Source organism: Marmota flaviventris, chromosome 1, assembly GCF_047511675.1.
Source record: "Marmota flaviventris isolate mMarFla1 chromosome 1, mMarFla1.hap1, whole genome shotgun sequence".
Classification (NCBI taxonomy): Eukaryota; Metazoa; Chordata; class Mammalia; order Rodentia; family Sciuridae; genus Marmota; species Marmota flaviventris.
In genome coordinates this window covers 34967891-34992231 of record NC_092498.1, presented here as the reverse complement: position 1 = coordinate 34992231, position 24341 = coordinate 34967891, and the positions used below count along the sequence as shown (strand labels likewise).

Genomic DNA, 24341 nt, shown 5'->3' with positions numbered 1-24341 from the left:
CCGTATTGTATTCTCCTTGTAAACTCAGACACACACACACACACACACACACACACACACTATCCCCAGATAAGGGGGGGTGGGGGCAGAGACAAAGACAGAAGTGAATGACCCGTGGGAGTGAAGCCTACCCAGCTCCTCATATAGACAAGACCTATTTCTTCATAACAGTCTAGGAAAAGAGGGTCACATTCAATGTCTTCCAGTCACCCCAGTTGAGAAAACTGACCAAAGCACATAAGAATTGAAATAGGGTGCAAGAGAGGATCACTCAAAAATGGAATGCATGAATATGTAAGAAGTAAAAAAAAAAATGGAAAGAAAGAGTGAAGGGCTGGGAAGAAAGATCTACTGAAAGATGAGAGAAAGAACCCCACCTGATCCTGGGCTCAAACCTGGAGGACCATCCAGAGTTGTCCAGCCAGCTCAGAGCTCTTACAAAGTTTGCCATTTGTACTCTGTTTCTGAAGGACACTGGGTGGCGCTCGTGGTAAAGAGTTGCACTTCTCTTAGGTCTTCTCTTAGGGTGTCCCCTATTCACACACACACACCCTTTGCAAATTTCGGCTACTAAAAGATAAATTACTTACATTTTTCCTACATGTCTCAGTGGGGAGCGCACTGCTGGAAGAATCTGATGCTGTGAAGTTGTTCCTCCATGGCCGGGTCCATTGATGGGATCTGAGAGTAGCAGTACCGCCCGCTGGCCTTCTGGACAAAGCTCCAAGCCTTGGTGTTAAAAATTACCCCACAATACCAGTAAGAACTGCAGCCTTGAGAGTCCCAGTACCCAGTGTGTGTGCGGCCCAAGTGTGGGTCTGAAGCCACTGCCAGCCCTGCAGCAGGACCAGCAGTGCACAGAGCCACAGTGACTATATTGTAAAAACAAAGTGATGATGCATATATTTTTAACAAACTCCTGCTGCTTTTAACTTGGCGCCTGCTCTCCCTCCCGTTTCGTTTAAAGAAGGGGTGTGTGTGTGTGTGTGTGTGTGTGTGCGCGCGCGCGCACAAGCGCGTGTATGTGCAGGCGTGTGCACGCCTGGGGAGCCTGAAAAAGAAGCTGTCAAAAAAGTTGAGAATCTGGACCTTCAGAGACACACCCAGATTTGGTCTCATCCAGAAACAAACTTGGCACAAGTGACTCGAATCTCCAAGAGGGTTAACATAATGCTTTAGGAATCCAAAGAAAGAAGTTAAGTTCTTCCCTCCTGCCTCACTTTTTTATACAATGTGGGCGAAAATGTCTTTTGACCACAGAGGAGGGGAGGTAAGAGGTGAAATTAAACAAGACCTAGAAATTGTTCAACTAGATCCTAAACTTTAAAATTTTGCCCCCATTCTATCAGTTTCCAATGGGTTCTGCCTTCTCAGTAAGGTTCAAGGGGCCCTGCAAGGAACATACTGATTAGTATAACCTTATTAACCATATTTCCCTCCATGTTGCTAAGCTTAAACCTCTATTAAGGGAGATGTTGGGGTGGGAGGACCAATGGAAGGACAGCCCAGCTCCTTGGGCCACTTGACTTTGCTGGAAGGTGCTTTGACCTGTCTCTGGCATTTATTTGGGGGAAGCAATTTGTGCAATTAGGCAGGTTGTGTATGAGGTGACTCGATGGGAACAGAGAGCCCATGTTCGCAGCTCAGTAGGGTCGACACTGTTTCCTTGCTGTCTTGATGCTCCTCACAACCTGAAGCCAGAGGGTGAACACCAGTGCAGAAATGAATAGCACAGGTTCAAGGCTGGCTCCAAGAGGGGCTGTTTGCCTGGATGACTGTCTCAGAAGAGAAACCCAGGGCCACAACGCAGCAAGAAAGCGATCCTGGCTGGGGGAGAGGGGGAGCAGATTGGTGCTGTGAAATTCCTGCTTCCTTGTGTGCACTCCGCACTAAAGTCGCCCCCCTACACACATACCCTAGGAAGTAGGACAATAGCTGTGCTTTTGTAGTGCCCAGACATCAGTAGCAAGGAGCTGATGCATGTGCTGTGATGCTCAGAGTTGGAGCATCTTGCTCCAAGTTCCAGACACACTCTTCTTGTTCTGGGTTGGGTAGCTCCATGGCCTAAATAAAGCTAACTAACATAGGCAAAACTGGTGCAGATGCTTGCATCTTCAGTTGGGAGAGAAGAGGAGGAAAGGCCTAATGTTCCCATCCTAAACACCCAGTAGAGCTCCCAGGTTCCTGGCCTTGGGCACCAAAGGGGAAGATGCAGAAAAGTCCCAAATCAGAATCCAGCTCCTGAAGTTTCCTATTTGAAGGGAGAGGAAGTGGAGAGTCGGGGAGACTTATGTTAAACTTCTAACCCCCCACTGGATCACTACTAAAGCAAAAGTAGCACATAATAAAAAATAAACTTTGGCTTGTATGTACCAAGTATATGATTCTTGATCTCTTTCTCCTTTTGTATTTGAACTAAGCTGTCTTCTCCCTCTGGGAAAATAAAGGGAGAGGGTACAAGGAACCTGGACCTGAAGAATGGAGAGGTGGGGCCTAGAGTGCAGGGTCCAAGAAGCCAGGAGGGAGACATCTGAATTCCCAAAAGGGCTTTGATCTCTACTATCCCATCTTCTCCAAGTGAGTTCCCATTTGGTCGGCAGGCATAACAGGTTACACGTGGACTCACTCACTTTTGCAAGAGTCTGTGGTTACTGAACAGAGTTAAAATTCTCTAGTTCAATGAATTCCAAAGAGATAAGAATATTGAACAAAAGTTGGGTTTCCCGCTCTTCTTGGAAGCCAGCAACGAGGATTTGGGCGTTATTAAGTTATTTATGAGTAAAACAATGATTTTTTTTTTAAAGTCCATGTAAAGACTTAGGTTACAGGAACTCTTCTGCCTTTAACAGTTTTATGGGCAGCAGGGATTCTCTCTGTGCAGCTGTATCTAAAAGATACTCAATTCGTGCAAAGGAAGTGCTTGCTACATATTTGTCTCCTTCCCAACTTTCAATACAAGTAAGTTACAATTTGCTTCCCAACACTAACTACACTTTAAAAAAGAAAGAAAGAAAAGAAAAAACTGCTCCACGTTCTTTCTCTCCTTGGTCTAAATTTATTTTCCTTGATTTTCCATTTCAGTAATGTGTTCAATTCTATACTCTTGAGCCCTTGGTGGAGCTCACAGGGGCAGGAAGGTGGAGAGCAAGGAGAAACCATCACCGACCTCATCCTCGAAACGTGCACTTTTGAGGCTGCAGATTGGAACACAGTGTATCCAGACATCACAGAGCTGGGTGTTGGGCCTCTGCCTTGTCTCTGGTATTCACTAAAAACAGATTGACGGGGACCCCCCTCCCCCAACCAGCAACAAAACACATACGCGTGCACACACTCGCGCGTGCGCGCACTTCCCCTTCATTCCCCCGCCACCCTTCTCTTTTTAAGCAATGCTTTGTTGTGCTAAAACTAGTTGGACGAGTTAGGGTGTTGCTGCTGCTCCCGAGGCCCTGGCCAATGGAACCTGATCCACCCCGCTGTGCGTAAGCGCGCAATTAAGGATTTAACCAAGGCAGTGCTGCGCCTCAGCCAGCAGTCAGCTTGCCGGAGACAGAGCCTCCACGACTCCCAGCCTCCTCCTCGTCGCCGCCGCCACCGCCTCCTCCTACTCTCCTCCTCCTCCTCTTCCTCCTCCTCCCTCGCGCCCACAGCCATGTCTGCTTAGACCAGAGCAGCCCCACAACCAACTCGGGCAGCAGTCGCCGCCACAGCAGCAAGGACAGCCGCCGCCGCCTGTGAGCGATGACAGGAGTGTTTGACAGAAGGGTCCCGAGCATCCGATCCGGTGACTTCCAAGCTCCATTCCAGACGTCTGCAGCCATGCACCATCCGTCTCAGGAATCGCCAACTTTGCCGGAGTCGTCGGCCACAGATTCCGACTACTACAGTCCCACGGGGGGAGCCCCGCATGGCTACTGCTCTCCTACCTCAGCTTCCTACGGCAAAGCGCTCAACCCTTACCAGTATCAGTACCACGGCGTGAACGGCTCCGCCGGGAACTACCCAGCCAAAGCTTACGCCGACTACAGCTACGCCAGCCCCTACCACCAGTACGGCGGTGCCTACAACCGCGTCCCGAGCACCACCAGCCAGCCAGGTATGGGGGCGGGGGCGGGAGGCAGATACCTGGGACCAGGACTCCGGAGATGAGGAGTAGAGTGGTAGATTGGGGGCCACGAGTCCACAGCAATGGAAGGCACAATCGGCAGAAGGGAGTGGGGACCCTGACTCTGCAAACAAGAGAGGTTCTCGGGCCAGCACTTTAGGCGCTGAAGTTTCCCCCTTAGTGGAAGAACCCTGCGGAGGTTTAGACTAGCGCCTCTTCCCTCTGGCACCTTCCGGGATCCCTCAGTCGCTGTATTCCTAACTCGCCTGGCCAGAAAGCCAGCTAGGCTGGAAAAAGAGTAGGGGTGGAGAGAAGAAACAAGCAGCCTAGTGGCGTTTGCGTAATAAAAAGGGAAGGTTAGTTGTTGGAATTCTTGGTAAGTGTGCTGGGTTGGTGCGAGTAGGAATGGAAGGCTGCCTCAAACTGTCGGGATTAGTCTGGGAACCGCCAGGAGCCAGCGTGGTGCGGGTGCCCGCGAGCGCGATATTGGGGTGGGGGGTTGGGGAACTGTGGCTCGCCAGAGAGGAGCGAGGCAAAAGCTTTGCGGCTTATCCAAGGCATTTCCAAAAACAAAAAGCCTTTTAAAGGTGGAGGAGGGTTGCTGAGAGGTCACGTTGTTGGAGGGATTCCTCTCGCTCTCTCACTCTCTCTGAGCCTAAATTTGCCATCTCCTCATTTTTTGTCCACCTTGAAACTTACTCAGAGAGTTCAAGAGGGTTTGTGAACCCGGCGGTAAGAGAGGGGTATTAGGTCTCGGTGGATAGATTTTACTGGTCGAGGGTGATCTCTCCCCACTAGCACGTTAATAATCCTGCTAATATTAGAATCCCCTACTTTGGCAGAATGGAGACCCCAGCCCTCATTCTCCACCCTTCATCTCCCAAGACAGACAGACAGACAGACACACACACACACACACACACACCCTGAAGAGGTTCTCCACTGGTTTCAGATAGGTAATACTTTGGGGGAAGGGACTTGAGGCTTCAGGGAATGTTTGTATAAAAAAAAAAAAAAAAAAAAGCGTTGGAAAAGTCTTCCCTCTACCCACACCGGGATCTACATTCATGACATGAGAAATTCATTCTGACCTGCCTCCCCTTTGCTGCGAAAATGTCGCACCACAGATTTCTTTTCACTGTGACTCTTGCTAAACTTTTTAAAGAGATCGTTCCTTTCACTGTCTCTCTATTTCTATTTCGGGCACAAGTGGAAGATTTTTTTTTTTTTTTTTTTTTTTGCCAAGAACATATTAAGTCTATTTGTAAAAGAAACCAGACACATCTGTGCCTTCGCAGATCTGTAGTGAGATTATGGGGGCTGCATAATCGGCCCTCTGTCTGCGGAGGCCCCGACCGCTTGCAGCTGAAGTGAAGGAGCATAGTTTGCTTGTGGGTCTTTGAACTTTGGAGACCTCGGTTAGCGTCTTCCCCTGCCCAAGCGTCTGGCCTCTGCGGGCGCCCCAACAGACGCCGGCAGAAGCCGGGTCACGGCCCAAGGCCTCCTGGCTTTAAAACCCAGGAGGGATTGTCAGTTTTTGCCCCAGAAACTCGGGGAGCACAGGATGGGCATAAAAAGAAACTCAGGAGAAATAGGAATCGCCGAAAGGGCAGAATTCTGGATGCCAATAAGAAGCGCATCGAAAAACCGGAGTGGGCAGAGTGGGAATTAGTCAGAGACTACCCAGGTCTTCCAAGATTCGAGGGAAGGCCGTATTTCTCTGGGTTTTGGAAAGCAAAGGTGGTGGGCTGGGGATGTAGCTCCTTGGTATAGTGCTTGCCTAGCATGGGTTCTTACACAGCGTGGGGGACGGACGGATGATAAGGGGAAGGAGAGTAAAGATCACTTGATTAAAAAAAAAAAAAAAAAAAAGCCTCAAGGACTGTGCCTGAGGCCCTTCTGCGAAGGGCTATTGTCTGCCCCAAAGCGCTAACCTAGTCTGTTTTGATTATTCAGAGAAAGAAGTGGCGGAGCCCGAGGTGAGGATGGTGAATGGCAAACCAAAGAAAGTTCGTAAACCCAGGACTATTTATTCCAGCTTTCAGCTGGCCGCGTTACAGAGAAGGTTTCAGAAGACTCAGTACCTCGCCCTGCCAGAACGCGCCGAGCTGGCTGCCTCGCTGGGACTGACGCAAACACAGGTAAATCCCGCTGCGGTCGCCTCGCCTGCAGGCCTGGCTGGGCCGCAGGGTTCGGTCCCGACCGGCTGGAACCGATTCGACGGTACTCGCGGGAAAGTTAAGAGAGACACCAGCCCCCGCGCCCTTCCCTCCATGAGTCAGGTTGGCTGTTGCCAATATGTAACGGTGGGGACGGGATTCGTCGTTTGTCCCAAGATGCCCCCATGCATCAGGCCTCCAGAAGTGGGGGTTAATTTCCTAGGAAGCAAACAAGGGGGGGGGGGTGGTATTTCTAGGACGGTCTTGCAACCTTGAGAAATTGATTCTCTTCGCGATGTGAAGCCTTCCCGGGGTGAGCAGGGACTGGGGCCTCGCGGTGGTCTCAGGCCTAGCAAAAGCCGAGAGCATCGCCTCGGGCGGGAGAAACTTAGAGAGTCATGCCCCCCAGCCCCATTCTTGCGGGAGCTTTAGGCTGTAGCAACCTAAGGGTTGCGAGGTGGGGGGCGCTGTTGTACGGGGAAATATTCCTGGATCGTCCCCTTCCCTTCACTCCCACTCCAACCGCCTTGGGCCTATAGAAGCATAAAGAATGTTCAAGTCGTCACCAGAGCTGCAGGAGGATTCTAGCCTCACGGAGCTGAGGAGAGTGAAGGGAGTTGTGCCGAAGGTTGGGAAATCGTTCCTTTTCCTCAACGTCAGCGCGCGTTTAGCCGGGCCCACGCCCCTTCCCCGTCGGGCTCAGGCCATTGTTGGTGAAACCTTCCACGGCGAGGCCATCAGGGCGCCGCGCAGGCCTACAAGTGCGCGCACGCCGCTGCGGACCTCGGGCACACGCACTCTCCTCCCCGAGTCCACACAAAAGACAAAAGCCTTGGGGTCGTTCCCTGGCAGTCGCCGGTGCGTGCGGGTCCAGCCGGCCAGGGCGCCCCCTGGGGCCCGCGCTCCACGCTTTGCCTCAGGTCCAGCCCTGGGCAGTAGGCTGCGAGCCGCTGGGAGACGCCAAGGCCGTGCTGCTTAGGGGCCCGAAGATGCCTCCAGTCGCTGCCCCGGGGAAGGCGCGGGCGACCTCTGAGTGTCCCGGTAACGTGTGCCTTTGTTCCCCCACCCAGGTGAAAATCTGGTTTCAGAACAAAAGATCCAAGATCAAGAAGATCATGAAAAACGGGGAGATGCCCCCGGAGCACAGTCCCAGCTCCAGCGACCCTATGGCGTGTAACTCGCCACAGTCTCCGGCGGTGTGGGAGCCCCAGGGCTCGTCCCGATCTCTCAGCCACCACCCTCATGCCCACCCTCCGACCTCCAACCAGTCCCCTGCATCCAGCTACCTGGAGAACTCAGCTTCCTGGTACCCAAGCGCAGCCACCTCAATCAATTCCCACCTGCCGCCGCCCGGCTCTTTACAGCACCCGCTGGCGCTGGCCTCCGGGACGCTCTATTAGATGAGCTGTTCTCTTTCTTGCTCTTTTTTTGGGACTACTGTATTTTGCTGTTTTAGAAAATCATAAAGAAAGGAATTCATATGGGGAAGTTTGGAAAACGGAAACAAAAAAAGATTCATGTGTAAAGCTTTTTTTTTTTTTTTTTTTTGCATGTAAGTTATTGCATTTCAAAGGACCCCCCCCCTTTTTTTTACAAACGAACTTTTTTGCGCAACTGTGGACACTATCAATGGTGCCTTGAAATCTATGACCTCAACTTTTCAAAAGACTTTTTCCAATGTTATTTTAACCATGTAAATAAGTGTAGATAGAGGAATTAAACTGTATATTCTGGATAAATAAAATTATTTCGACCACGAAGCAGAATGTTTCTGAAAAGCACACCTTTTGCTCTCTTGATAATGAGCTAGTGTAGCTTTATGCAGGCAATTAAAGAAAGACAAGCTCTGCAGAGATTCAACAAGGCAAAAAAGAAAACAGAAGTCGGGGGTTTCATGGACACAGAAGACAATGTGTATATGTTGGATGTTGTACTTTGTCTATATTACATGTGTGGGCTGTTTCTAGTACTGTCATATAATATATGTTTAGGTATTTTTGGCCTAACCACAAAAACCATTTAGATAATGTTAAGTTGAACCCCAAATTATTTAAGGTAGAAAGTAATGCTAGAATCTAAACACATCTCTCCCACCCTGGGTGTAAGAAGGCAACAGAAATCCCTCAATAACCCCTCTGAATTCTAAACTCAATGCAATTATCTTGGAGAACTGCACTCCCCCCACCCAGCCTCTGTATTTCCAGAGCAATTAGACAAATTACACTCTCTTCAAAAGGGAGCTTCCAAAGATAAGAAAAGAAAAAGGGAGAAAAGGCAGGGGGGATGAAAAAGAAAAGAAATTTCCTATAATTCCTATTGCTTTTTTTTTTTTTTTTTTTTTTATCTGAAGTGTTTGGGGCATAGCAAAAGGTAGAGCCTTGGACTCCTTGTGTGTATGATTATAAGTTTGTTCAAGCTCCTTCAGAAAAAGGAAAAGACCACGGGCACTGGGAACAATGATGAACCTAAACCACCAGGCCAAGCATGGAATATGGAAGGGGGGCTCATTTCTTCATCCTCCAATAAAGGGTATTGCCAAGACAGGGAACTTCCGGCTGAGAGAAAGGAATAAAAGCATTGTGGCCCTGTATAGGTTTCATTTCATTTCAGATAATGTTCTTAATATAATCTTCCCCTACATTCTCTTTACCACTCTTCTTTTTTTTTTTTTTTTTTTTTTCAGGAAAGAGCTGCCTCTACTTTGCTTTTGCTTGTAATACAATGCACTACAGGTTTTAAACCATGGGAAATGGAATCTATTTGCTGGGATTTCTTCTTTGTGAAGCTTTCTTTGGGGTAGACACTGAGGACTTGCAACCTCCAAGGCCTATGTCCAGTCTTTCTTCTCTTATCCCTTTATGTGGCTATTCACAATGTGACAGAGCTACAGGCCAGGTCCAGAACTGTACTGCCAGGCCTGAATTGTAGACATTTTTCTGGCTGACTGTCCCTTAGTCCACCTGACTCTATTTCCTTGGAATACCAGGGGAAATCTTGTGCTGAAAATTGCCTCATGCATGTGAAATATTTTATAGCTAGGAAGTCAGCAGCAATAAGTATGACAAAAAAGAGACTTCTTAAAGGGGGTGGAATATAAAAAATTACATCCTGTCATCTGAGGATTTCTGAGAAGGCTCTTCCAGGGTTGGGAGACTAGACCTGAAAAGGCATGCTGCAACCTGGAGGGGAATTTACCTGTGTGTTCTCTCTCTCCCTGCCTCCCTCTTCTGTTCTCTCCCCACCGCCCTTCTATCTCCTCTCTTTCTTCTTTTTCCTTTCCCTTTCTTTCCAGAAGAGACAGCAAATCCATCAGTTTGGGACAGCTTGGGCCTCAGGGGGTTGTACCCTGCCTGACTCCAAGGCAGCAGCGGCCTGGGGTGTGGACCTCTCGTCCCATACCACAATGCCAGAGCAACCGCGTCTCCCAGTTTTTCCCTCTCCCCATTCCGGCCCAATCGTTTTTTTCTCGAAGAAGTAAAGGGTGGCTAGGCACACTGAGGAGGCCAAGGGGACGGTAGAGGGAGGACGGTGCTCCTTACCCCCGCCCCCCCCCCCAGCGTTGGCAGAGAATACGATGGGGGAAGAATTGAAGGTATCCACTTCCTGCTTTTCTTTCTTTGCTTGCAAGGATTTCGGTAGTTTCCATTACACCAAAGCCGGCGCTTTTATTTCTGGCGACTCCGGCTGGGAGAAATCCCCGCGATCGATTGTGGTTTGTGAGAGCCTGGCTTTGCGCTGCCCTGGCTTCTCTCCCTGCGTGTTTGGGAGGACTGATGGGGGGCGCATCCACTGGACACCTCTAACATTTTCCACCCACTGGTTACCCAAAAGTGTCAAGAATGCTTGGATTATGCTTTCCTTTCTGCACATGGAGAGGATAGCTGCCCTCCCCCCAGCTGTCCCCGACATTACCCTCTTTCTTGGAGGAAAAGGAGGGATTCCTCCACCACCTCCAATCACCAGGCGCAGCCCAGCTGATAATGACCACCCTCGCCCCTAACTTTAATGTTGCTTGTTGTTAAAGACTCTAAAGCCTGGTTGCAGGGCGTCCAGACCCAACCATCCGCCGACCCAAACTTGGTTTCAGGATTCCTTCCCTGTGCTAACATCACTTGTTCCACTCTCGGTGTCCTCTTCTCTCCCCCAGCGTTTTTTTTTTTTTTGTTTGTTTTTTTTTTTTTGTTATTTTTTTTCCCCTTGGTACGGGAGCCGCGAACAAAAATATTCTGGAAAGTCAGTCTTTAGCGGGCTTTCCCTGGCACCACGGGGTTTCTCCCCGGGGAATTTAACTCCCTGCAGTCCCGCGCCCAAGGATGTAAAAATAACAGATCCTCAGCAAAGTCTAAAAATATCTGTGATGTTTCTCTCGCGCGCCCTCCCTCCCACCTTTCCTCTTTCCCTCCATTGTTCCTTCTATTATCTACGCGTACCGCTCCCTAGAATATTCCCAGACTGGTGAACCCCACTCTTCCGGACTTTGCGCGGGTCATCCCTCTGCCTGACCCTTCCGGTTCCCACTTGCCTAACTCTCAGCCTTGTGCTTCCAAAATGAAACAAATCCACTCCAAGATTTTTTTTTTTTTTTCCCCAGTGGGTTTCTTCACCTCGAATACTTCCAACCCTCCACCTCGGTCTTCAGACCTCCTACCAAAGCCCAGAAGACCCAGGGCAAGCGATTCCTCAGTGCCCTGCCCACCTCCCGGGGCCTCCCGTAAGAGAACCGATAAATTGGCCTTTGTTTGAGGCTCGGGTTGAGCTAGACAGATTTCTGCCCTTTTTCCCCCCTTTTTCCTGGCGGCCACCTCCTTGTGGGACAAGAGGCGGCCTGGGGATCCGAGAGAAGCCGCATTCCTGTGGGTGCCAGGCGGCTCCAGTGCTGAGCCACAGGGCCTGAGACACACACACTCAGAGGAACCCGCAGACCTCGCTGCCCTTGATCTCACTCTCTCTCCTTCCCGTCGGGGCACCCACCCGGGAGCCCGTCCACCCACACTCGGATCCACCCAGGGCTCGGCCTCAGGCAGGAGAGCATTGACCCACACAAAGATGCACACGAACCCCCTCCCAGTGACACAGGCAAGGCCAGCATCTCCCCGCCCATGCCAATCCTCTTTCTCCCGCCCCTTATCCCACAATCCCAGACGCGCCGGCTGGCCTCCTCTGACTCCTTTGATCCCACCCGACGCCCCACGGCTCGCGGCGTCCCTGCCGAACTGTCCTGGGAGTCACCCACAGCGAGCCAAGGCCAGGCAGCTCTCGCCTCCCAGCGCGCCCTATAGCTCACTTATAGGGCACCGCTCAGTCTCTGGAGCTCCCCAAAGCACGAAGCGCAACGGATGCCCGCTGAAACACTGTCCCTGCATTCCCACTGTCCTCAGCAATTCCCTGTATTCCGAAAGAGGGACCTTTAGGACCACCCAACCACCCCCTCCACGCCCCATCCCCGCAACCCCTTGGATCGCGCGCCTCCCACTGGCCACTGGGATTTCGCCAGCCTAAAGCTCTCCAGCCCTCCTAAGAGGCACACCCTGAGGGCAGAAGCCCTCGGGCACCTCTGGGAAGAGCGCCACGCCAGCGGAACCGCCTGCGGTCACCCCTCTCCTCCACCCTTAAGCACCCCCTCCCACGGAGGCTGGGTGGAGGCTCCCACCGCCTGGAGTTTGGGGAGGGGGCACTCAGCTTGCCCTAACCCTGGGCTCGCGTTCCCGTGTTGCCCACGGACCTTGCACATGGTACTTGGTATTTTCAATCCCATCCTGGTCACAGCAAACTTTGGGCCTCGAAAATAGTCCAAATATCGGTGGCACATGTGGGACTGTTTAAATCTTTTCTGTGTAGTCCTGTCTTTCTTTCCCCCATCCCTGTCGTTTTCTCTTTCCCACTGACAGCCTTAAGATTCCTCAGTGGTGCCGGGCAGAAAGGATACCTTGCATCTACTGCCTGGGTGGGAGGGGGTAAGGGGAGGGGGGAAACCTTCCCTTTCAATCATCTAGGGCTGCCGGCTGTAATGTAATAACCTGTTTTATAGGTCAGGCTCTAACCGTGAAGATAGGAACTGAGAGAATTTACATGAATCTCTCTTTAAAGGAGATGAGAGTCCTGTTTGTAGCAATTAAATGTTTCTGCTCTTTTGTTCGCTTGGATTTCTTACTTACTTCTGATTTATAGGGATCTGAAGGAGTCTCTTTGCCAAAAGTACATGTATTATTGAGTCTGTTCCACATCCTAAACCAAGATTTATATAAAACTGTGAAATATCACACATTATGACCTTTCACCAGAGGAAAGAAAACAATGGCTCATAACACCATTCTACACAAATCATCATCATCATCATCATCATCATCATCATCATCCTGGTTTCAGTAAGAATTCTCTGTGAAATCTCAACTATATACAGTCCAGTGTATTTTTTAAGTGGGTGGGGTAAAGGACAGTAAACAGTTCCTAAGCTATGATTTATTTTAAAGCATTTTTTTTTTTTTTCAAAAGGGTCGGAGACAGAAACTGCCACTGGAAGCTTGTTGTCATCCAAGAACTATTTCTGCCACTTGCCATTTGCAAGGTGGGGGAAGAGGGGCGGGGGAAGAGGCAGGATATGGACTCAACTTTCATCCATAAACAGGGGTCACTAAACAGGGGACATTTCATTATTGCCCTTAAATTCACAGGAGCTAAGAAGCCTGCTTGCCACCCTGCAGGGTGGCCCTGGCTGGGCAGCTCCCTGGTTGGTGAGGTGGTGGGAGGAGGGAAAATCAACACGAACTGGCCTAGATGCTGGAAAAGATGCCCAGGAAATTCTCTGTGCTCACTGTGGGAAAAATTGAGCTCCCGGGGATGTAAGGACTTTAGGTATACTTGACCAGGAGGTCCCCACCAGGAACCAAAATGAAGACTGGGGAAGTCTCCACCAAGGCAAGTTCATCCTCCTAGAAGCAATAGCTAGAATCCCTAGAGAGCTTGAACTCTGGCACCAACATAGTCTCCCAGTCTCTCTTATTCTAACTTTCCAACCCCGTGTCTCTTTGGTCCTTACAATATTAAGGATACTGACCTTGTTCTTTTAGGCAATATGATGACTTAAATTGAAAGAAGCAGCTGGATTGGCTTATATGGAGAGATGTTAATAAACGTTAATGATGGAATTAAAACCAATAGCCAGTCAAGCCAATTGGAGAAGACAGCTTCCCAGCCCGCTAAATTCAATTAGCAGCAATTAATATATTTTCTGCTAATATTCTCTAGGACTCTCCATGACTTTTTCACTATGAAAGAAAGTGGAGATGGAGCACAGGAACACTTGCAAGCACCCAGGGCGTTTTGCTCTGATGACAAGAGAGATTGCAAATTCACTTAAGAAAATGTTCATAAACATGTGACAGGCACACTGAGGTGGCTTTGGTGGAAACAATAGTGAAACTGACAAATGTTCTTTGCTTTGAGGGAAGGGCACTTTTTATAGTAGAGAAATGCTTTGGGAAAGAGAAAAAAGACAAGAGCTTTAAAAAGATAAAGAAAAGGAAAAGAAAAATTATTTCAGACTCCAGGCAGCCGCAGACACTGTAGCCCTTACAAACACATCAGCCCTACACTATTGAAGATTTGGACACGTAATTCTTCAGACCACTGATTTGCTATTTTCTTAATTCCCGCTCTTCTTTTTCCATATGAATCAAACAGTCTTTTGTCCTTCAGGGTTTGATTTGATCGCTACTGTTCACATTTCACTTTTGTATTTTCCTCTTCCTATACCATTACTCATTGAGTGCCCCGTGAAATTACAATCGTACATTTTCAGCTCAGCAACCCATTTGCAGTGCAAAAATAGGGTCTAAATAATGGCTGAATTAGCCCTACTGGACAGTTTCAGATGTAACACTCTGTAATAATTATATTGCAGGCTGGATTAGGATGCTATTATCATAATCTGGACGTTTACAATTATCTGTAATTTGCAAAGATGCGCCAGGTCTTGATTACAGCAGTTTTTTTTTTTTTTTTTGTATCACGCTAACCATCACTAAACAGTGACAGTAATAACAGCTAATTTTGCTGGCAATATAAGAGGTGCCGGGGTGTGCAAACAATTTCACACCTGGATGTGCTCACTCAACCAAGAATATAGAGAAAGAGCTTCTGCCCTGAGACTCAGAAAAATATTCTCCTCTGCTTCGGTTCAGTATAGATTTCTAGACCTTGATCATTGCTTAAGAGATATTCACTGAGGGTAAGTTTTTATTTCTTGCATACTTCAAGGCACAGTTCATATTTCTCTTCTCACACTTTCCAAGCTGTATGTGTTGTTGTAATTTCTCATGGACTACAACTTTGCTTTATAGATTTTTCAATTCTGACCTTTTAGCCCCTTTAACAGTGAAAGTGTTGTTCTGGTGAGTAAACGGATTCGGGTGTGAATGAGAACCTTAAGAACCTGAGTTGTCTTGCTTTCTGTGCTGTTGATGCGTTTGGTGCCAGTGTGTGACTGGAGACTGAGAAAAGGACCAGGTTTCTCTAAGGTTTGGAAGGAGGCTGAGATTCCAAGCTAAGATCTATTTGAAAACTGTTACAGCATAATCCTAGGTGAATCCATGTACATGTGGCCACGATTTAAGGTTTTGAGGCATCAGGAGATCAAACGGAGCTCCCGGCAGGACTCCTTTAGAATCACAGGTATGCGGTCGTTTGCAAAGGCAGGTGTAGCCTGAATCTCCAGACGTTTAGCCTGTATGACATCTTTCTTCCAGTTGGGGAAAGTTTCTGTGATAACTGGCCTCTGAAACCCTTCAAGGCTGCTTTTCAGGGCCTTTGCCTCAAGCTGGTGTGTGTGTGTGTGTGTGTGTGTGTGTGTGTGTGTGTAGTGGGTGGGCTGCGGGGGGGGGGGTGTTGGTGAGGATACCAGGATCTTGGAGCTTATTGCCCACCTAACCCAAAAGCTGTGACCTTGGAGCTAGAGGGGGTTAACTGGCTGAGATGCAGAATCAAGCTCAGAGCCAGGGAACTAGTCTGGTTTAGGAAGACATCAAGATTCAGGAAAGAAGCCTTGCTGTTCTATCTATAGATGACGCTGTTTCCTGACCCTGTGTTCATTATAAGCAGCTAGAAAAGTGCAGAAGTCTGAGAAATCTTTGGCTTCCCTACCCCAGTGCAGAAAAGCCTTTCTCCTGTGGCAAGAACCTTTTGACTAAGTTGTGTCAAAAGATAATGAGATGCTTATTGGTGCTCAGGAGAAATAGTCTCCTTCACCCTTACCCCCTGCAGCTATTGTTCTCTTTCTCTTTCTCAAATGGGAAATAAGGTCAGAACTTGGTCTTAGAACCCGAACTCTGCAACCTCCCAGGAAGTTTGAACCTGGAGAGGTGTGTAGTAGGCATCAGAGACTGGGTGAAGCCTTTTGCCCATGCCCCTCCTACCAGTCCCTCCCTCAGGAATCAGTTTACTATGGGGTCAATACATTTCAAAGAGCAAAAATATTAACCCTTGAGGTTCAGAGGACCCAGAGAAAGCCCAGTTCCAAGGACAGTTCTAGGGGAACTGCTAGGAAGTTTAATTAAACTCATGTTAAGAGATAAAGAGATTCATAGTGAGGCATCACTGACAACACCTCCAATATGTTAACATACATTTGCTGGATTTCAGAATTCCATGCACTCACAGTGGTTTGGCATATATCTGGTGAATCTTTTTTTTTTTTTTTTTTAAGAAAAATTAGTGTTGGTTTCGATGTATGGTAGCTTTCCCTCTAACATAATTTGAATAATTCAGCAAAGCCCCACTACCAGCTGTACTTCTGCAGCCTCTTCCATTCTTTTCAGCATTATAATTTTGGTTAATTTTCAATTTTAGGTCCTACGTCTCTGCAATTTGTGTATGAATAACAGAATAATTTCCCTCTTTTGTTTCGCCTTTCCTGTTCCTGAATCTAAATAAAGATGGCTTTTTAGTATTAAAAGTGGAAGAAAATTACAGGTAATTATCTTTGACGGTAAAAACGCTGTAATCAGCGGGCTACATGAAAAATTACTCTAATTATGGCTGCATTTAAGAGAATGGAAAAAAACCTTCTTGTGGATAAAAACCTTAAATTGTCCCCAATGTCTGCTTCAAATTGGATGGCACTGCAGCTGGAGGCTTTGTTCAGAATTGATCCTGGGGAGCTACGAACCCAAAGTTTCACAGTAGGAAGGGGGAAAAAAGAAAAGAAAACATTTTTCCTAATGTAACAATGCGAATGCTAGAAAATGACAAGACTGATCGGTTTTAAACCATTCTGAAGACTGACTGAGCGTGGAAGTTGCTCAACAAAAAAAGGAACGGGTATATTGGTAAGTAGTCTTTGCTTTGTGTCTAATTATAGTGACTGTCCTTTTGCACGACTGTATGTCGCTGTCATTATATGGAGCACTCTGAGTATCTCTATTGACTTCTGATAAATGGCTCAGTGGTTTCAAGGTTCATAATTTGAAGGATGCCCAGGTCTGTAGCCATTAATTCTCGCAGTATGGGGCTTCCTGCTTGTATGACGAAAGGACTTTTCATTTTCATTATTTCTTTGCTTTCCACAAGATCGGAAGGATGTGTTTCATCCAAGATAGTACATTTTCCTACCTACCTAGATTTCACTGGGTTTTAAACATTAAGCAGGTATAATTGTGCACTTTACTCTCTGTTTTTTTTTTCTTTTATTCTTTCTTCTTTTGGTGGAAAAAAAAATGCTTCCAAACAAAAGTAAATTCAGCTGTATTATTTTGCTGGGAAAAGGGAAAAGAAAATACTCAGTTCCAGCATTAGAAATGAGTGGCTGCCTAGAAGTTAACCTGGAGATATATTATTCTAATGTTTAGAAAAAATAGATAAATGTGTAGAAATCATAACAAAAATATGTAAAGGAAGCTGAAAAAAATATCCATGGTTAATGTTAAAGTACTTAAGACAAAGGCTAGTGGTGCAAACTGACATCTTTGTAGGCACTTGCCATTTATATAGAAGGCTTCCCATATTAGGAAACAGAAATTCTTTTAAGAGTGATAGAAAATATAATGGGAGGAGGAAGGAGGGAGGGGGAGAGAGACAGAGGCGCACAGAGAAATATACAGGACACTCCGGCATTTTGTGGCTTTTACTCCATATATGAAAGAAGACAAAAACATACAAAGTATATATACAACTAAAATTCAACAATATATACAGAAATGTTTCTTGATATAAACGTCCCTATTAGCTTAGTGAATGCCACCAATTCACCTAGCAAAGGTGTCAAAGCAATAGAATGGTGATTTTGGTTGTTTCCTCTGTCTTTCCTGATTCCAGTTCAGGATTTGGGAGTGGGGTAGGAAAAGAGCATTTTTCTTGTTGTTGTTTGTTTGTATTTTAAATGAATCATCATTCCTGGTCATTGCATTTTGATAAAACATGCAGCATTCCCTTTGTGGCAATGTTCTAATCTTACAGCCAATTCTTCCTTTTTCTTTAGAGAAGGGCTGTCATGTGAGGGTTTTTCTCTCTCCTTTTTCTTTTTCTTTTTTGTCAGTCTGGTATTGGTAAATAAAAATTCAGGAGTCCAAAATGCTTTTCTTTCATCATGTAATGTCTTAAGCTCATTAAACAAGTAAAAATGCTGCCATGTTTACGCAGATTCTTCTGGTGGGGGGTAAATGTCTGTTTTTAAAAAAGTCATTTTGATGGATACTCCAAAATGTAGAGGAGGCTCAGAGCCTGGGTCCCAAGGGATAAGGGAAAATATCCTTATAGTGAGGGTTTTCCAGAATGCTGGCATAGAAACCAGTCTCGAGCGTCCTCAGGGTCTCTCTCTCTCTCTCTCTCTCTCATATGTAAGATTGATTACTTCAAGAAGGTAGATAAGGAAAAGACAGCAATGGAAAAGGAAAAAAGATGGGAGGTAAAGAATGGAGAAAAGGTAAAAGGGGGATGATAAACAAGGAAAGAGTGAGAAAAGGAGAGGAAGAGGGGGAGAGAGACACACATACACAGAGACATGAGTGAGCGCCCAGACAGCTTCTGGCCATCCCCATCTGGAGCCTGCTTCCTCGACTTGGTTTGGCAGATGCAAGCAGGTCCTGGATCCTCCTTGCCTTTTTCAGACGTTCCCCTAGGATGTCCCCTCAGACAACTCACATCATCTGTGGTCTCTGCATCGTGTCCTGGTGTGGTGAGGAGTACCAGTGCGAATAGCCAGGCATGTAGCTGTTGGGAGGCATACTGACACCCTTAGCTGAGGCTGAAACGTCCCACACTGGAGGCAGAGCTGGTGAGCGTGGTGACAGGGCTGCCGAGCCTGGGAGGGGATCGCTTTCGTGAGGGTTACTGCCCTGCTTCAGCAATTTCTTAAACTTAGAGCGCTTGTTCTGAAACCATATCTTCACCTGGAAGAAATGCAGCAATCATTAGGCCGAAGACCATTGAACTGAAGTCTCTAGCCTCACTTCAGACTCAAAAGCAATATTAAAAACAAAACAAAACAAAAACACCCACCATTACACGGAGAAGCCAAGTCCCCGCCTCCTTCCACCTCTTTCTAGCCTCCTCCATCCCTCCTCCCTTCAACCTACTAGATATCTATATACCTAAACTCCTTGTGATTCTTGAGTTGAGTACTAGCCTGGTTTTAAAACAACGGCATAAATAAGAATAAAATAAGAACATAAATGAGATAACTAGATTCAAAGTTTGATGAAGAAGGATTTTAAAAAGGAGTTCTCTGATTTTATATTTACCACTCCCCAAAGCTAACATCTCTATGCATGTACAGTGAGCAAATGGCTATGAACACATTAAAGCCTATACTTTTATAATCAAATAAATATATACCTGTGCATATAGTACACATGCCATAGACTGTTTTAAGCATTATATATATACATATATATACACACACACACTCTCACAATCCTGCAGCATTAAAGATGGCACCTCCCCCTTATTCCCTACTTTGAGGGATGCTTAGTGAAACTGTGGTCAACAATCATTACATGATTGTTACTGTAATTACTAAAAGTAAAAGGCTTCTCAAAACTAAATGTGCATCAGGAATCTGGAATGGAAGCACTGTTAATCCCATATTCCAGATCTACCTTATTTGAAGAAGGAAATTCTATAGTGTAGCTTCCTTTACCTTTAAAATTCATGGAATTTGCTTTCCCAAGAATAATACAAGTCACTGAGTAGCTGGGATCCTCTCATTTTAAACATCAAATATTTTCAGTGGTAACAGGGCAAGAGAAAGCAAGCTAAACTAAAAAGAAGAGTTTAAAGAGCATCTGTCTTAAGGTACCACACTATTAGCCCCCCCCAGCAATTGTCTCATACAACCTGAAGTTCCTTTGCTAAATAAAGGCCACCCATCTCAGATGAGGTCTACCACCCCATGCAACTAAATTAGTTGGCAGGAAAAACTGCAGGTGATTGCAGTCTGACTTTATGACCAGTATCCTAATATACCCACCCAAGCCCCTTCCTGTAAAGTCTGAAATATCCCATATGTTTTTCAAATTAGTAGAAGTGGGGAACTTCAGCAACTGTGGCTTCGACTGCTATCATTTGGAGTGTATTTCTTGTTGATCTTCAACTCTGCTATTGCCTCCATGTCCAGGATCACCCACCATTAGCTTGCCACCCAGGATGATTTAACCTATGAACTGAGGGTAATCTTCAGAAAAATCCACCTCACCTATCCTAGGATAAATAGTTCCTAAACTAGTGCCCTCACTGAGAGCCACTGGAGCTTATGCCTACCTGACTTTCCCTACCCCATTTCACTTCACAATTTCTTTCTATGTCAATGAGTTGAAATTCTCATTAGCTCTCAGGGCCCACAAAAGAATTCTCAATAAAGGTGGGCCTTGTTTTGCCTTCTGGCCTTAACACATTTTTCTCCTACATGATTGTTCTCTTTCATGTTGTTCTGCTCTGGAATAGGATTTGCTTGAATTATGAGTTTGGTCACCAAATGATGCTAGGCTGGGGTGGGGTCGCTGAGGTTTGAGTGGATGTTCAAATCCAATTCAGTATTCAATACCAGGTCATTTATTCCAAATTGTGTGATCCCAGGAAAGCACGCATTTGTCATTAAGCTCCTTCCATCCTTGGTAGACTAGGCCAAGAATTCTTCCTGATGTGCTCCCTGCCCCATCTGCGAGTGGGGCCAGCATTTCAGGGTTACTTGGGCTTCTCGGGAATTACCTGTGTTTGTGTCAGTCCTAAGGAAGCTGCCAGTTCGGCTCTCTCGGGAAGGGCCAGGTACTGAGTCTGCTGAAAGCGATGGTTTAAAGCCTGCAGCTGCAGGCTGGAATAAATGGTCCGAGGCTTCCGAATCTTTTTCCCTTTTCCATTGAACCTGATTTCCCCGTTTTCAATCACTGTAGTTTTTTGTTGATCTGTAAGCAAATGATACAAAGATGCGGTCACCCGTGAGGCCACTGCTGCCGTCTCCCTGCGCGTGGCAAGATCTATGTCAGGTTTCTCCCCCTCCCCTGCCTAATAAGGGTTTCCTCGAAGTAGCCCTTCCACGCCTTAACCGCTCCCGGTCCTTTGCCGGTGTGTACCCAGAGGCTCTGTCTCTGGCCCTAAGAGTGAGCGATAAGCGCCCGAGGGTCTTTGGCAAACAGCCTCGCTCGCCGCTGCAGAAGCGGCGCCAGCCGCTTTCTAGGGCGCGCGGCGCGGCGTTGCAAGGCGTCTGCTCTCTGGGACAAACCGGACTCATTGGTCTGGCTTTACAGTACCAGAGGGTAGCTTGAGCCACCCGGGTATTTGCCTAGTCAATTGAATTGATGTCACCAGCTTCAAGCCTGGTGTACCAAGCTCCTTTGGCGTGTTCGAAATGATTCTGCTGAGAGGGACCAAACCTCCAAACAAAACACAACCAGGTGCTTAGGCCAGTCCTGCGAATCTCACGACAACTTTGGCCCCTCGGGTGTTGAGAACCGCCAACCCGAGGCCGTCTGCTTTGCCTCCAGGAACAAAGGAGCGGCCAATATTGTATCGAAAAGCCAGAGGAAAGGGGCCCAGACAGTGCTAGGGGTGGGAGACGCCTCAAACCCCACAGGAAAAAAATCCCAATAATCATTAGTTTAACCAGAGCCATAGGCCACACCAGCTTCCCTGCAAGCCGCCAAGACGCACCCGGGCAAAGTAGGCCACTGTTTGCCCAGTGTGGACTGGGAAACAAAACACGCTCCCTGTCGTGGCCCGGAAGGGTTCTCAGTCCGGGCAAACGCGGGTTACAGCCGAGAGGGAAGGAGCAAGGCAAAGGGCGCACGGACTCAGAGGGAGAGCGCAGTGCGGATCGACTTGTAGGTAGAGCAAAGCCTAAGCTGAGCCAGGGGCGCAGCCCGCATCGTTCGCCGGAGGCTGGAGATCTAGGCGGGCCGCATCGCGAGGAAGCCGGGGGTCCTCGGCGATGGAAAGGGGCCGGGCAGGGAGAGGCCGGCAGGCAGGCGCCAGGCTAGCGGGCGCGCACGGGGCCCGACTGGGGGCGCGCCGGGCCGCCTGGGGGAGGGGGCCGGCGGAGGCCCGGGCGTTGAGGAAGTAAACGGGGCGGGCGGGGTGGGGGCAGTTGGGAGGCGGGAGAAGCGAGCTGCCCAAGCGGCCTCTCACCTGTGTCGTCCCCTCGCGTCTGGGCGGCCGCGCTGCTGTTGTGGTAGGACTGGAGGTAAGGGCTGTGCTGCGAGTGGCTCATGTAGGGGTAGGCGGCGAGCGAGCGGTGGTTGTAGGAGTTGCCTCCGCCCGATGCGTAGGGCGAGCCGTGGTGGTGGTGCTGGTGGTGGTGGTGGTGTGAGCCGGCCGCCGCCGCCGCCGCTGCCGCCGAGTGCAGGCAGTGCAGAGGGTAGTGCGCGCCTGCCATGGCCGGGGAGCTCTGCTGCGAGTGCGGCTGCGGCGGCGGCGGCGGCGGCGGCTGCTGCTGCTGCTGTTGCTGCTGCTGCTGCTGCTGCTGTTGCTGTTGCTGCTGCTGCCCGAACTCCATGAAGGCGGATTTGGACGAGTCCTGGCCTTCCAAACCGTCAGCCATCGTAGTCATGGTCATCATCAAAACTTTGGGGGCTGGAGAAAGCCTTCTCCCGGGTTTCCTCCACCCTCCCCCACTTGGCTCGCTCCGCTCTCCCCTCTGCAGCCACCTTAGCTCTTGGGATCCTTGCAAAAAAATAAAAATAAATAAAATAAAATAAAATAAAATAAATTTTAGAGAGGGGGCGGAGGTGGTTCTCCTTCTCCCTCGCTCTTCTCTAATATATATATATTTTTAATATAAAGAGATATAGTGAGCGGGCCTTGTTAACCCAAAGGGAGGAGGAAGGGGGAGGGATGGAAGGAGAGGGGGAGGGGGGAATCTGCTCTCCCCCCCTGCTTTCCCCCCTTGGATTTTTTGGGGGCTGGTGCAGTTTAAGGCAGAGATTTTAAGGTGGATTCTGCGAAAGTTGCGCGTCTGCTTTCAGACTTGATGCAGACGCCACGAGTCGAATGGTTTGTCTCCAAAGGGCAGCGCCTCCCCATTGGTCAGTAGCTCCCTGACGTCACAGGCGCACGGCTTCTACTGGCGTGTGCGCTGCTCGCCGAGTTCTTCGCCTACCTTCTGCAACTCCAATCCCAACCCGGAGCTGCAGCCGGGGGCCGCGCTGCGCGGCACCCGGGGCCGCCCGGGAGGGAGGTGCCTCCTCCCGGCCCGCCGCCGCCGCCGCCGCCGCCGCTTCCCTCCGAAGCGCGTGCCCCAAATCCTGGAGCCCCAGTTTTGAGTATCGCAGCCTTTGAACAGCCTGCCTAGAGACTGCTCTCTCTCAATTCCCTTGCACCCTTGAGGGCTTGCAAGTGTTCAGAAGCAGTGCCCCTTACATTTAAAGCCAGACCCCCTCCCTTGACCTCCCCCACCCAACCTCAGCCAGACTACACTCCCGCGGGAGCGCCCTGTCACCGTGGATTTTTCTAGACGTACTTTATCGAAACCACAGAGGGAAGAAGAACCCCCACACCTGGGCCCCACCCCGTTGGGGGTGGTGGCAAAGAAAAAGAAAAATCAAACCCTATTCTGGCGAGGTTCCTGTCGTTTCAGGCCGTATTTCCCATATATTGGACAAAAAAAGTGGGGGGCGGTTTTTCCCCCCAGAACGCAGCAGCCTGTTTTGAAAGCGAATCGTTGGAGGACTGACAGTAATGCATTTTTTCCTATTGAAAACAGAAGCTACTGTAATGCTTTCAAATATATGCAAATGATACATGCGGTTAGTGGTTTGGCAAATCTTGATTACAATATAAACTACCCAAGTAAAAGTGCCTTCGTCCTAAATTTGTCTCTCGATTACAATTCCAATTGATTTTATTTTATTGTCAACATTGTTAATGATAAAAATAGAGTCGTTTTACAGTTATTTTTACTTTCTGGAAGGAGGCAATTAGAGTTCTAATCAGGAATACACAAAAATCTCCCATGATTAACTGCAGTACTTTGTTCAAATTGCTGCTATAAAATTCAGAACAATTTGCCTGTAATGATTATGGACTGGGTTTATTTTGGGAGGTGGAATAAAAGTGGATATAGCATAAATTATCCTCTAATTATACACCAGTGTCGCCTCAATTATCCTCTTATCAAAATGGTTGTCTAACTGCCGCATTTAGTTTCAATTCTCTCCTTTTTTTCTATAAAAAGAACTTCATACCTTGTTATTATTAATCCATTTATTATTTGCAAGGGGATTTATATCCGCACATCCAGGTGGTAGAACCACTTCTCTTTCAAAGATGGACTGGGGAAAGACATTAAGTTTGGAGCAGCCCAGGGCTGCGGATCTAGCCTTTTCCCCTCCGGTCTCCAGACCCACTTGGGCCCAGGCAGCCAGGCACAGACAGCGGAACACAGACGCGCAGCTCAGGCCCGGCTACCAGGTAAGAGAACCGAACATGGCTCTAGGCGCCAAGGAGGGCTAGCCGTCCGTTTCAGAGTCCTGGTCCCGGGACTGCTGGTAGGCTCTAGGTGCCGGTACTACCAGAAGATCCAGACTGGGTGGGCCAGACCTACAGACCCCCCCGCAGGCCTTGGTGTTGGTTTTCGGTCTGGTCTGAGCCAATACCTA

The 24341-nt window shown here is 48.2% G+C and overlaps 2 protein-coding genes across 2 annotated transcripts; one reads left to right on the top strand and one right to left on the bottom strand.

Moving 5' to 3' along the window:
- The first annotated feature begins 3741 nt into the window (after window positions 1-3741).
- On the top strand, window positions 3742-7664 carry Dlx5 (distal-less homeobox 5). Its single transcript, XM_027952824.2, has 3 exons — window positions 3742-4096; window positions 6062-6246; window positions 7335-7664. The coding sequence occupies exons 1-3, from the start codon at window positions 3742-3744 to the stop codon at window positions 7662-7664; spliced, it is 870 nt and encodes a 289-aa protein (XP_027808625.1).
- Window positions 7665-18392: 10728 nt separating this feature from the next.
- Window positions 18393-22303, bottom strand: Dlx6 (distal-less homeobox 6). The gene is made up of 3 exons (XM_027952828.2): window positions 21874-22303; window positions 20461-20654; window positions 18393-18644 (listed from the first exon to the last, which is right to left on the bottom strand). Exons 1-3 carry the CDS (start codon window positions 22301-22303, stop codon window positions 18393-18395), a joined length of 876 nt encoding a protein of 291 aa, XP_027808629.2.
- Between the last annotated feature and the right edge of the window lie 2038 nt (window positions 22304-24341).

Excerpts from the sequence above, each read along its gene's own strand:
- Dlx5 (XM_027952824.2), top strand. The coding sequence starts at position 3,742 with ATGACAGGAGTGTTTGACAGAAGGGTCCCGAGCATCCGATCCGGTGAC. Across the intron at positions 4,097-6,061 it reads GAGCACCACCAGCCAGCCAG|AGAAAGAAGTGGCGGAGCCC; the intron begins GTATGGGGGCGG and ends TTGATTATTCAG. Across the intron at positions 6,247-7,334 it reads TGGGACTGACGCAAACACAG|GTGAAAATCTGGTTTCAGAA; the intron begins GTAAATCCCGCT and ends TCCCCCACCCAG.
- Dlx6 (XM_027952828.2), bottom strand. The coding sequence starts at position 22,303 with ATGATGACCATGACTACGATGGCTGACGGTTTGGAAGGCCAGGACTCG. Across the intron at positions 20,655-21,873 it reads GACGCGAGGGGACGACACAG|ATCAACAAAAAACTACAGTG; the intron begins GTGAGAGGCCGC and ends ATTTGCTTACAG. Across the intron at positions 18,645-20,460 it reads TAGGACTGACACAAACACAG|GTGAAGATATGGTTTCAGAA; the intron begins GTAATTCCCGAG and ends CATTTCTTCCAG.